General features: G+C 39.1%; 1 protein-coding gene across 1 annotated transcript in view; it reads left to right on the forward strand.

Annotated features, from left to right (window-relative positions):
• LOC129536142 (scavenger receptor cysteine-rich domain-containing protein DMBT1-like) overlaps positions 1-12,848 on the forward strand; it is a 141,847-nt gene that overhangs the window by 96,743 nt on the left and 32,256 nt on the right. The window contains 2 exon segments of the mRNA XM_088837051.1: positions 3,516-3,824; positions 3,915-4,232. Of these exon segments, the coding sequence (XP_088693177.1) occupies positions 3,516-3,824; positions 3,915-4,232 (627 nt within the window).

Here is a 12,848-nt window from a genome sequence, read left to right on the forward strand (position 1 = left end):
TTCAGATAATCTATATCTTTTCATTTGAAAGTGTAGTACATTCACATTTATAATCATATTGAAAGATAAGGACTTTCATTGCCATTTTATTAATTGTTTTCTGTTTTATAATTTCTTGCTCCTGCTTTCTTCGGTGTTGCATTTGTGGCTTGATGATTTCTTATAGTGGGATGCTTTGATTAATTTCTCTTTTTTTGTGTGTATGTACTATACTTTTTATTGTAGTTACCATGGAACTTGTATAAAACATTTTATAACTATAACAGTATATAGCAGAAGTACTGTTATGAAAGCACCTTAATTTCAATAGCATGCAGAAGCTGTGTTTTACTCCTCCCCTACATTTTAAGTGATTGATATCAGATTTTACTTCTTTCTATATTGTGTTTCCAACAGCAGCTTTCTGTAATTTTACTTTTATGATTGTCTTTTGATTTATATTTGCATACCAATGTTAAAAGCAAGTTATGTACCACTATTGCAGTATTACAATATTCTGTATTTCTCTTTAGATTTACCAATAAGATTTATACTTTCATATATGAAGATACTTTTGTATCACTATTTTGTTTATTAATTTAAACTTGAAGAACTCCTTTTAGCACTTTGGTAATGTAGTGATGATGAAATCCTTCAGATTTTGCTTGTCATTTATTTTTATATATGATATATATATATAGTGTGTATATATATATATGATATGATATATGTATATGTATATATTATATGTGTATGCTTCCCTGGTGGCTCAAATGGTAAAAGAAAAATCTTCCTACAGTGAAGGATACCCAGATTCAGTCCCTGGGTTTGGAAGATCCCCTGGAGAAGGGATTGTCTACCCATTCTAGTATTCTTGCCTAGAGAATTCCATGGACAGAAGAACCTGGTAGGCTATATATAGTTCATGGGGTCACAAAGAGTTGGACATTACTGAACAACTAACACACACAGAAATGTATGTATAACATGTATACATTATATAGCATATACACACATGTATTATATAACATATATAATATACATATATTATTATTGTTTTGGTGGTGGTGGTGGTTGAGATTAAACCTGCATCTCCTGCATTGGCAGACTGATTCTTTACCTCTGAGCAACGTGGGAAGCCCTTTTGTGTGTACATACACACATATGTATACACACATACATATATCTAATACTTCCATTTGTAAAGGACAGTTTAGCCATGTAAAGTTTTGATGATTGGGTTGACAAGGTTTTTTTTCCTGTGGTACTTTTGAAGTATCATGCTGCTCTCCTGGCCTTCAAGATTTCTAGTTTTAAAGGGTTTTTCTTGGTGACAAGTCACTTTTTTTTCTGTTTTCAAAAATTTCTCTTTGTCTTTAAATTTTGGTTATTTAATCATAGCATGTCTTGGTGTGGACCTCTTTGAGTTCCAACTAATTAGAAATTCATCAGCTTCATGAATCAAGATGTCCATTTCCCTCCCTAGATTTGGGAATTTCTCAGTTATTATTTCTTTGAATAAGCTTTCTGCTCCTTTCTTTCTTTTTTCCTACTGGGATTCTCAAATATATATATATATATATATTGCTTGTGGTATCCCATATGTGCTATGTATTCTGTTCACTTTTTTTTTTTCTAACTTGATAATTTCGAATGGAATTTCTTCAAGCTTACTGATTCTTTGATTTCCATGATAGAGTTTGCTTGATGCTTTCCTTTGGATTTGTAATTCAATTATTGAATCCTTGAGCTCCAGATTTTCTGTTTGGTTTCTTTTTTTATGTTTTCTAGTTCATTATGAAACTTCTCATTTTGTTCATGTATAGTTTTCCTGATTGTGTTTACTTGTCTCTCTGTAGTCTCTTGTAGGTCACTAAGCTTCAAAACAATGAATTTGAATTTTGTATCAAACAGTTCATAGATCTCTATTTCTTTAGTATCAGTTTTGGAGCTTTATTAGTTTCCTTTGATGTTGTCATGTTTGCTAGATTCTTCATGATTTGGGTAGGCTTGCACTGATGACTGTGCATTTGAAGAAGCAGACACTTCTTCCAGACTTTACAGACTGGTTTCCACAAGTAAAGGTTTACTACCTTGTCCTTGAACTGATAGGACTGCCTCTGGAATCATGGACTAGCAAAGCTGGAGTCAGGTTAGGTGGCTGCTACTGGAGCTGCTTTGGGGTCTATGGTCAGTGGGTATGTAGAAAAGACATGGATGGGTGTGTTTTTCTCTGGGTTCTGGCATGGTCAGGATTGCCTCCCTACTGTGGTAGAATGGGTCTGGACTCAAGTCAAAGGGCTGCTTCATAACCTGTACTCAGTTCTGCAATTGGCCATCCTATTACCAGAGTTGCCAACAGGTTGTGCCTCCTCTGTATGTCTGGGCAGACAGGACTGCCCAGGACCACGGTGGTGCAGGATTGGAGCAACATGATGGAGCTGATTTTCAGTCCACAGTTCTGTCTGAAGTTGGCAGCCATGTTTCTGTGGGAGGATGAGGGCAGGGGAATCTCCTTTTCTGTCATCTTGATGTCAGATATGAACACAGAAAAAGTGAAATAATAGAATTAATATCAGTTAAATCACCCCTTAGATTTTCTGTGATTTCTGTCTCAGAAGAAAAACCTGTAATAGGAACCGTTTGGCAAACTCACAGTCCCATAAACTTCCAATCAGAACTCACTCTCTCCCAAGTTCATTGACAAATCTTGGGGTTTCAAGAGAGATGATTAGAACCACACCCCCTCTTCTATGACTCTTTGAGCTTTCTTAACTCATGCTCTTTCCCCTGAAGTCACCTGAGAAATTCTTGGAATTTTTGCCATTAAAAATTATCAGAAAATTATAAAAACCATAAATGTTGATTATTTATAATGCCTATATTTCTTCTCTTAGACAACCTCCCTACAGGTTGGCATGCACTCTTAGATCCTGCTTCATGATTTTCCTTACCTAAGTCACTTGAGGACTAGCTCCTGGGAGAGAAAACTATTCAAAATAATACCCTCACAAGTCTCAGGAAAGTTTTCTAACTTTGTCTGGAGGACAGATGTCTACTCTGTCATAGTCTATGTCTCTCTGGGGTGGTTCTGTTCTTCATATGTCTGCATTCATATTTGAGTGCCAACACATTATGCAATTTCCTTGGGCTCTGTAGTCCTGGGCTCCTAAATGTGAAATTCACTTCTCCAATCAATGATAAATTACATGTTCCTGGTATTCAGCCATTTCTGATGATAGGTCTTGGACTCTGTAGTTTCCAGGTCTGTAGATAAGGAATTCATATTTCTATCCATTCTCAGAGTATACATTGTTGGGATACAGTCATCCCAAGCTGACCCTGCAAATTCTTCTGAATTTCTCTTCAGAATCTTGTTCATGAAAAGGCAATTCTGGAACCAACTATCAAATTCTCTCTCCATGCCCCATTCCTGGAAAAGAAAAGCATTCACATCATTGCCTGTGATGTGCTGTTTTCATTTGTCAAGTCAGGATCAAGAACATTCACTGGATTTGCTTGTCTGTTTCTCTTAGGATTCATGCGTTTAGCTGAAGGAGATGGACCCTGCTCAGGGAGAGTAGAAGTTCATTCTGGAGAAGACTGGACCCCAGTGTCTGATGGAAACTTTACATTCCCCACTGCCCAGGTCATCTGTGCAGAACGCGGATGCGGCAAGGTTGTGTCTGTCCTGGGACATGTGCCCTTCAGAGAGTCAGGTGGCCAGGTCTGGGCTGAAGAGTTCAGGTGTAAAGGGGAGGAGCCTGAGCTCTGGTCCTGCCCCAGAGTGCCCTGTCCAGGGGGCACTTGTCAACACAGTGGAGCTGTTCAGGTTGTTTGTTCAGGTGAGATGTAGATCAAGTTTATAACCTCTCTGCTTACCTTGTTCAGGTGAGAAAATCAGAGTTTGCTGAAACCCTGTTTTCTTCTACCAATGTACACAGAAGTCCGACTCATGAAAAATGGCCCCTCTCAGTGTGAGGGGCAGGTGGAGATGAATATTTCTGGGCGATGGAGAGCTCTTTGTGCCTCCCACTGGAGTCTGGCCAATGCCAATGTTGTCTGTCGTCAGCTCGGTTGTGGAGTCGCCATCTCCACCCCCAGAGGACCACACTTTGTGGAAGGAGGTGATCAGATCTCAACAGTCAGATTTCACTGCTTGGGGGCTGAGTCCCTCCTATGGAGTTGTCCTGTGACTACCCTGGGTGGTCCTGACTGTTCCCATGGCAACACAGCCTCTGTGATCTGCTCAGGTAAGAGAGGGTGAACGGTTACTGGTACTCAGGATGCTCCTGAGTGAAATGTCCTGAAGAGCAGACAGTGACAGGAAACTGGCTTCAAAAGTCAGATATTTCATGGTGAACTGTGGTTCTTCTCATTGTTCATTCATTTTCCAAGCCAGGGCAAGAAGTGGTAAGGGGAAATAATGTAATTTTAAGCAACACTATTATTTAAATATAATCATAGAAACCAATGTATAAGCAGTAAGTGTAGGCTTCAGTCATGTACCCAGATCATCAAAGAGAACATTCCCAGCACCACAGTCGCTGTTTCCTCCCCATAACTGTGTCTCCCTCCTCTCCAGTTAAGACTGCTTACCTAATTTCTACTACCATAGAGTCTTTTGTCATTGTTTGAACTGTATATAAAATTATGCATTGTGGATTCATTTAGGGGGGAGGGAGGAATAGGATGGGGAGACCACTTTCTCCCCCACAAATTCATCAAAAGAACATTTGAACGCTGAGTAAATTCCACAAAACAACTTCTGAATGCCGGCAGAGGACATCAGGCACCCAGAAAAGAAGCCCATTGTCTTCAAAAGGCAGGAAATAATACAAAGGTAGGAAATAATATAAAAGATAAAAAGAGAAACAAAAGAGGCCGGGAAGCAGATCTGCCCTGGGAAAGGAGGCTTAAAAAAGAGAGAAGTTTCCAAACACCAGGAAACACTCTCACTGGCGAGTCTGTGGCGAGCCTTGGAAACTCAGATGGCAACATAACTGGGAAGAAAAATAAATAAATAATTAAAACCCACAGATTATGCACATGATGGTAACTCCCAGTGGAGAAGCAGCGCAGACACCCTCATCCGCAACTAGCAAGCAGGGCCTGGGCAGGGAGGCGCCAGCTGCATTGCTTAGAAAGAGGACCGGGCCTAAATGCCCCGAGGGCAAACTGAGGGAACTAACTTGAGATAGCAAAGCAGACTGTGGGATAGCTACCCTGCAAAAAGGTGAAAAGCCCTAACCTAAGACACCCCAGACACGCTCACAGAACAAAGGACTGTATAGAGTTCCCTGCTGCGACAGCTTATCCCCCATCCCCCGCCGAGACAGGCAGCGGAGGGCTGCCAGAGCCGGAAGGAGGCAATCACGGCCCCAGAGAGGCATCCAATACCAAACTGCAAGCAGGCTTCATTGCTAACCAAGACTTCTTGGGTTCTGGCCAGTCGACATCTGCCTCAGAAGATGCACCAGTTGTACACCCAGAAAACCTAACAGCAGGGACTAGGGAGGCGCTAAGTGGCAGCGACTGCACTCGCCAAACACCTGGTCCACCTGTGCTGCTCAGATCAGGAAAGGGCACAAAATGCAGGCCCAGCCAAGTCTGCGCCTTTGTGGAGTACCTGAGTACCTGAACCTGAGCGGCTTAGACCTGGAATGTGCATGCAACCCAGCGCCAGCCTCAGACAGTTCCTGGCAGAGCAAACTAGAGCCTGTGCAGGGTAGACTGGGACAGCACACATGCCGTGAGTGGTGGCAAACCCAGTGTGGCCAAGACACTGCGAGCACTTCCCAAAGATGCCAGTGATATTTGTCTGCAGCGTTCCTCCCTCCCCACAGCATGACTGAACAAGTGAGCCTTAAAAAGTGTCCACCACCACCCCCTAGTGTCAGGACAGAAATTAGACACTGAAGAGACCAGCAAACAGAAGAAGCTAAAACAGAGGGAACCACTTTGGAAGTGACAGATGGAGAAGTCTTGAGGCTACTGCAAGAATAAGACTGAAAACTAGAGCAGGAGGCTTAAGTCCAAATCCTGAAAACAACAGAGAACTCCTGACTCTAGGGAACATTAGTCGATAGGAGCTCATCAAACACCTCCACACCTACGCTGAAACCAAGCACCATCCAAGGGTCAACAAGTTCCAGAGCAAGACATACCACGCAAATTCTCCAGCAACACAGGAAATTAGTCCTGAGCTTCAATATACAGGCTGCCCAAAGTCACTCCAAACCCACTGATACCTCATAACTCATTACCGGACACTTCATTGCACTCCAGAGAGAAGAAATCCAGCTCCACCCACCAGAACACCAACACAAGCTTCCCTAACAAGCCACCCGTCCAACTTCACCCACAGCGAGGAAACTCCACAATAAAAAGAACTCCACAAACTGCCAGAAGATGGAAAGGCCATCCCAAACACAACAATATAAGCAAAATGAAGAGGCAGAGAAATACCCAGCAAGTAAAGGAACAGGATAAATGCCCACCAACCCAAACAAAAGAGGAAGAGATAGGAAACCTACCTGATAAAGAATTCCAAATAATGATAGTGAAAATGATACAAAATCTTGAAAACAAATTGGAGTTACAGATAAATAACCTGGAGACAAGGATCGAGAAGATGCAAGAAAGGTTTAATAAGGATCTAGAAGAAATAAAAAAAAAGAGTCAATATGCAATGAATGATGCAATCAGTTTAGTTCAGTTCAGTCGCTCAGTCGTGTCCGACTCTTTCTGACCCCATGAATCACAGCACGCCAGGCCTCCCTGTCCATCACCAACTCCCAGAGTTCACTCAAACTCATGTCCATTGAGTCGGTGATGCCATCCAGCCATAATGCAATAGATGAGATCAAAAACACTCTGGAGGGAACCAACAGTAAAATAACGGAGGCAAAAGATAGGATAAGTGAGTTAGAAGATAGAATGGTAGAAATAAATTAAGAAGAGAGGAAAAAAGAAAAATGAATTAAAAGAAATGAGGACAATCTCAGAGACCTCTGGGACAATTTTAAATGCCCCAACATCCAAATCATAGGAGTCCCAGAAGAAGAAGACAAAAAGAAAGACCATGAGAGAATACTTGAGGAGATAATAGTTGAAAACGTCCCTAAAATGGGGAAGGAAATAATCACCCAAGTCCAAGAAACCCAGAGAGTCCCAAACAGGATAAACCCAAGGCGAAATATCCCAAGACACATATTAATCAAATTAACAAAAATCAAACACAAAGAACAAATATTAAAAACAGCAAGGGAAAAGCAGCAAATAACACACAAGGGGATCCCCATAAGGATAACGGCTGATCTTTCAATAGAAACTCTTCAGGCCAGGAGGGAATGGCAGGGCATACTTAAAGTGATGAAAGAAAATAACCTACAGCCCAGATTACTGTACCCAGCAAGGATCTCATTCAAATATGAAGGAGAAATCAAAAGCTTTACAGACAAGCAAAAGCTGAGAGAATTCAGCATCACCAAACCGGCTCTCCAACAAATGCTAAAGGATCTTCTCTAGACTGAAAACACAGAAAGAGTGTATAAACTCAAACCCAAAACAAGAAAGTAAATGGCAACAGGATCATGCTTATCAATAATTACCTTGAATGTAAATGGGTTGAATGCCCCAACCAAAAGACAAAGACTGGCTGAATGGTACATATGTTGCATACAAGAGACCCACCTCGAAATGAGGGACACATATAGACTGAAAGTGAAGGGCTGGAAAAAGATATTCCACACAAATAGAGACCAAAAGAAAGCAGGAGTAGCAATACTCATATCAGATAAAATAGACTTTAAAACAAAGGCTGTGAAAGGGACAAAGAAGGACACTACATAATGATCAAAGGATCAGTCCAAGAAGATATAACAATTATCAATATATATGCACCCAACATAGGAGCACCGCAATATGTAAGACAAATGCTAACAAGTATGAAAGGGGAAATTAACAATAACACAATAATAGTGGGAGACTTTAATAACCCACACACACCTATGGACAGATCAACTAAACAGAAAATTAACAAGGAAACATAAACGTTAAATGATACAATAGACCAGTTAGACCTAATTGATATCTATAGGACATTTCTCCCCAAAACAATGAATTTCACCTTCTTCTCAAGGGCGCACGGAACCTTCTCCAGGATAGATCACATCCTGGGCCATAAATTTAGCCTTGGTAAATTAAAAAAAAATTGAAATCACTCCAAGCATCTTTTCTGATCACAATGCAGAAAGATTATATCTCAATTACAGGAGAAAAACTATTAAAAAGTTCAACATATGGAAGCTGAACAACACGCTGCTGAATAACCAACAAATCATAGAAGAAATAAAAAAAGAAATAAAAATATGCATAGAAACGAATGAAAATGAAACACAACAACCCAAAATCTGTGGGACACTGTAAAAGCAGTGCTAAGGGGAAGGTTCATAGCAATACAGGCATACCTCAAGAAACAAGAAAAAAGTCAGCTAAATAACCTAACTCTACACCTAAAGAAACTAGAAAAGGAAGAAATGAAGAACCCCAGGGTGAGTAGAAGGAAAGAAATCTTTAAAATTAGGGCAGAAATAAATGCAAGAGAAACAAAAGAGACCATAGCCAAAATCAACAAAGCCAAAAGCTGCTTCTTCAAGAGAATAAGTAAAATTGACAAACCACTAGCCAGACTCATCAAGAAACAAAGGGAGAAAAACCAAATCAATAAAATTAGAAATGAAAATGGAGAGATCACAACAGACAACACAGAAATACAAAGGATCATAAGAGACTACTACCAGCAATTATATGACAATAAAATGGACAACTTGGAAGAAATGGACAAGTTCTTAGAAAAATACAACTTTCCAAAACTGAACCAGGAAGAAATAGAAAATCTTAACAGACCCATCACAAGCATGGAAATTGAAACTGTAATGAGAAATCTTTCAGTAAACAAAAGTCCAGGTCCAGATGGCTTCACAGCTGAATTCTACCAAAAATTTAGAGAACAGCTAACACCTATCCTACTTAAACTCTTCCAGAAAATTGCAGAGGAAGGTAAACTTCCAAACTCATTCTATGAGACCACCATCACCCTAATACCAAAACCTGACAAAGATGCCACAAAAAAAGAGAACTATAGGCCAATATCACTGATGAACATAGAAGCAAAAATCCTTCAAAAAATTCTAGCAATCAGAATCCAACAACACATTAAAAAGATAATGCATCATGACCAAGTGGGCTTTATCCCAGGGATGCAAGTATTCTTCAATATCCAAAAATCAATCAATGTCATACACCACATTAACAAAATGAAAAATAAAAACCATATGATTATCTCAATAGATGCAGAGAATAGATGCACAGAAAGCCTGAAAAAATTCAACATCCATTTATGATAAAAACCCTCCAGAAGGAGGGAATAGAAGGAACATTCATCAACATAATAAAAGCTATATGTGACAAACCCACAGCAAACATTATCCTCAATGGTGAAAAACTGAAAGCGTTTCCCCTAAAGTCAGGAACAAGACAAGGGTGCCCACTCTAATCACTACTATTCAACATAGTTTTGGAAGTTTTGGCCACAGCAACCAGAGAAGAAAAAGACATAAAGGGAATCCAAATTGGAAAAGAAGTAAAACTCTTCACTGTTTGCAGATGACATGATCCTCTACACAGAAAACCCTAAAGACTCTACCAGAAAATTACTAGAGCTAATCAATGAATATAGTAAAGTGGCAGGATATAAAATCAACACACAGAAATCCCTTGCATTCCTATACACTAATAATGAGAAAATAGAAATAGAAATTAAGGAAACAATTCCATTCACCGTTGCAACGAAAAGAATAAAATACTTAGGAATATATCTACCTAAAGAAACAAAAGACCTATATATAGAAAACTATAAAACACTGGTGAAAGAAATCAGAGAGGACAGCAATAGATGGAGAAATGTACCATGTACATGGATTGGAAGAATAAATATTGTGAAAATGAGTATATTACCCAAAGTAATTTATAAGTTCAATGTAATCCTTATTAAGCTACCAACTGTATTTTTCACAGAGCTAGAACAAATAATTTCACAATTCGTATGGAAATACAAAAAACCTCGAATAGCCAAAGCAATCTTGAGAAAGAAGAATGGAACTGGGGGAATCAACCTGCCGGACTTCAGGCTCTACTACAAAGCCACAGTCATCAAGATAGTATGGTACTGGCATAAAGACAGAAATATAGATCAATGGAACAAAATATAAAGCCCAGAGATAAATCCACGCACCTATGGACACCTTATCTTTGACAAAGGAGGCAAGAATATTCAATAGAGAGAAGACAATCTCTTTAACAAGTGGTGCTGGGAAAACTGGTCAACCACCTGTGAAAATATGAAACTAGAACACTCCCTAACACCATACACAAAAATAAACTCAGAATGGATTAAAGATCTAAACATAAGACCAGAAACTATAAAACTCCTAGAGGAGAACACAGGCAAAACACTCCGACATAAATCACAGCAGGATCCTCCATGACCCACCTCCCAGAATATTGGAAATAAAAGCAAAAATAAACAAATGGGACCTAATTAAAAATCAAAGCTTCTGCACAGCAAAGGGAACTATAATCAAGGTGAAAAGACAGCCTTCAGAATGGGAGAAAATAATAGCATATGAAGCAACTGACAAAGAATTAATCTCAAAAATATACAAGCAACTCCTGCAGCTCAATTCCAGAAAAATAAACTACCAAATCAAAAAATGGGCCAAATAACTAAACAGACATTTCTCCGAAGAAGACATACAGATGGCTAACAAACACATGAAAAGATGCTCAACATCACTCTTATCAAAACCACAATGAGGTACCATTTCACGCCAGTCAGAATGACTGCTATCCAAAAGTCTACAAGCAATATATGCTGAAGAGGGTGTGGAAAAAAGGGAACCCTCTTACACTGTTGGTGGGAATGAAAACTAGTACAACCACTACGGAGAACAGTGTGGAGATTCCTTAAAAAACTGGAAATAGAACTGCCATATAACCCAGCAATCGCACTCCTGGGCATACTCACCGAGGAAACCAGAATTGAAAGAGACACATATACTCCAACGTTCATCGCAGCACTGTTTATAATAGCGAGGACATGGAAGCAACCTAGATGTCCATCTGCAGACAAATGGATAAGAAAGTTTTGGTACATATACACAATGGAGTATATTAAAAAGACATTAAAAAGACTGCATTTGAATCAGTTCTAATGTGGTGGATGAAACTGGAGCCTATTATACAGAGTGAAGTAAACCAGAAAGGAAAATACCAATACAGTATATAATCATGGGGTCGCAAAGAGTCGGACACGACTGAGTGACTGAACTGAACTGAATGCATATGTATGGAATTTAGAAGGAAGGTAACGATAACCCTGTATACGAGATAGCAAAAGAGACACAGATGTATAGAACAGTCTTTTGGACTCTGTGGGAGAGGGAGAGGGTGGAATGATTTGGGAGAATGGCATTGAAACATGTATATTATCATATGTGAAATGAATCACCAGTCCAGGTTCGATGCTCGGGGCTGGTGCAATGGGATGACCCAGAGGGATGCTATGGGGAGGGAGGTGGGAGGTGTTTCAAGATAGGAACACATGTATACCCGGGGCGGATTCATGTCAATGTATGGCAAAACCAATACAATATTGTGAAGTAATTAGCCTCTAATTAAAATAAATAAAAATTTAAAAAATTATGCAGTGTGTTCTCTTTTGTGAATAACTTTGCCTCACCATTATATTTGAGATTCACTCATGAGGTTGCTTATAGAAGCATTTTATTCATTTTTATTACTGTAAAGTATGTCTTTGAAAGATTACACGACCATGAATTGGTCCATTCCACAATAGATAGTAGAGATTTGAGTTGTTTCCTGTTCTTGACTATTACAAATATGATGCTACAACTTACCATGACAATGACTTTGGGTGCAAACATGTTATTTATCTTGTGTGTTTAACCTTTGGTCTTTCATTTTCATTTTCTTAATGGTATGGTGTTCTTTGATGAGCCAAGCTCTTAATCTTAAGAAATTACAATTTATCAACTTCTTCCTTTACTTTTAATGCTTCTTATATCCTTTCAAAAGAACTTTGTCTACTCCAAGACCATAAAAACATTCTCCAAAAGTATCTCATATAAGTTTAATTATTTTTCTCTTGCATAGAATTGTGCATCCCTTCTGCAATTGATGTCTGTGTAAGATAAGATCAAGTTTCATATGACATCCACTTGACTCAATCTTTTTCTGAAAACACACTTTTCCCCACTGCAGTGCCACTTTTGTCATAAGAAAAGCATATGTCTGAGTCTTTTTAAGACTCTCTATTCTATTCCACTGCTCCAATACTGCATTTATTATTGTAACTTTATAGTAAGTCTGGATAATTTTAATATAAAGAGTTACTTTATAATATTAACTCTTCTACCTTTGTTGCTGTTTTGGTCAACTGTGTTGGTCATTCTTGTTCTTTTGTATATTATTTCAATTTTGGAATCAGTTTTTCATTTTTTTAAAAAAAATTGTGTATTTGGTTGATAGTGTTGGGCATTAGTTGCAGCTTATGGATCTTCATTATGTCTTGAGGGATCTTCTGTTATGACACATGGACTGCCTAGTTGTGAGGCTCCAGCTGAGATGCTCTGTGGCATGTGGGATCTTAGTTCTCACACCAAGGATCGAATCTGAGTTCTCTGCATTGCATGGCTGATTCTCAATCACTGGACCGGGAGAAACATCCCTCAGCTTGTCATTTTACACCAAAAAAAAAAGTGTGTCTTTTTTGAGATTAGAGTTAA

The sequence above is a fragment of the Moschus berezovskii genome, chromosome 6, assembly GCF_049115385.1.
Source record: "Moschus berezovskii isolate FMDL1 chromosome 6, NW_MosBer_1.0, whole genome shotgun sequence".
NCBI classification, from domain to species: domain Eukaryota; kingdom Metazoa; phylum Chordata; class Mammalia; order Artiodactyla; family Moschidae; genus Moschus; species Moschus berezovskii.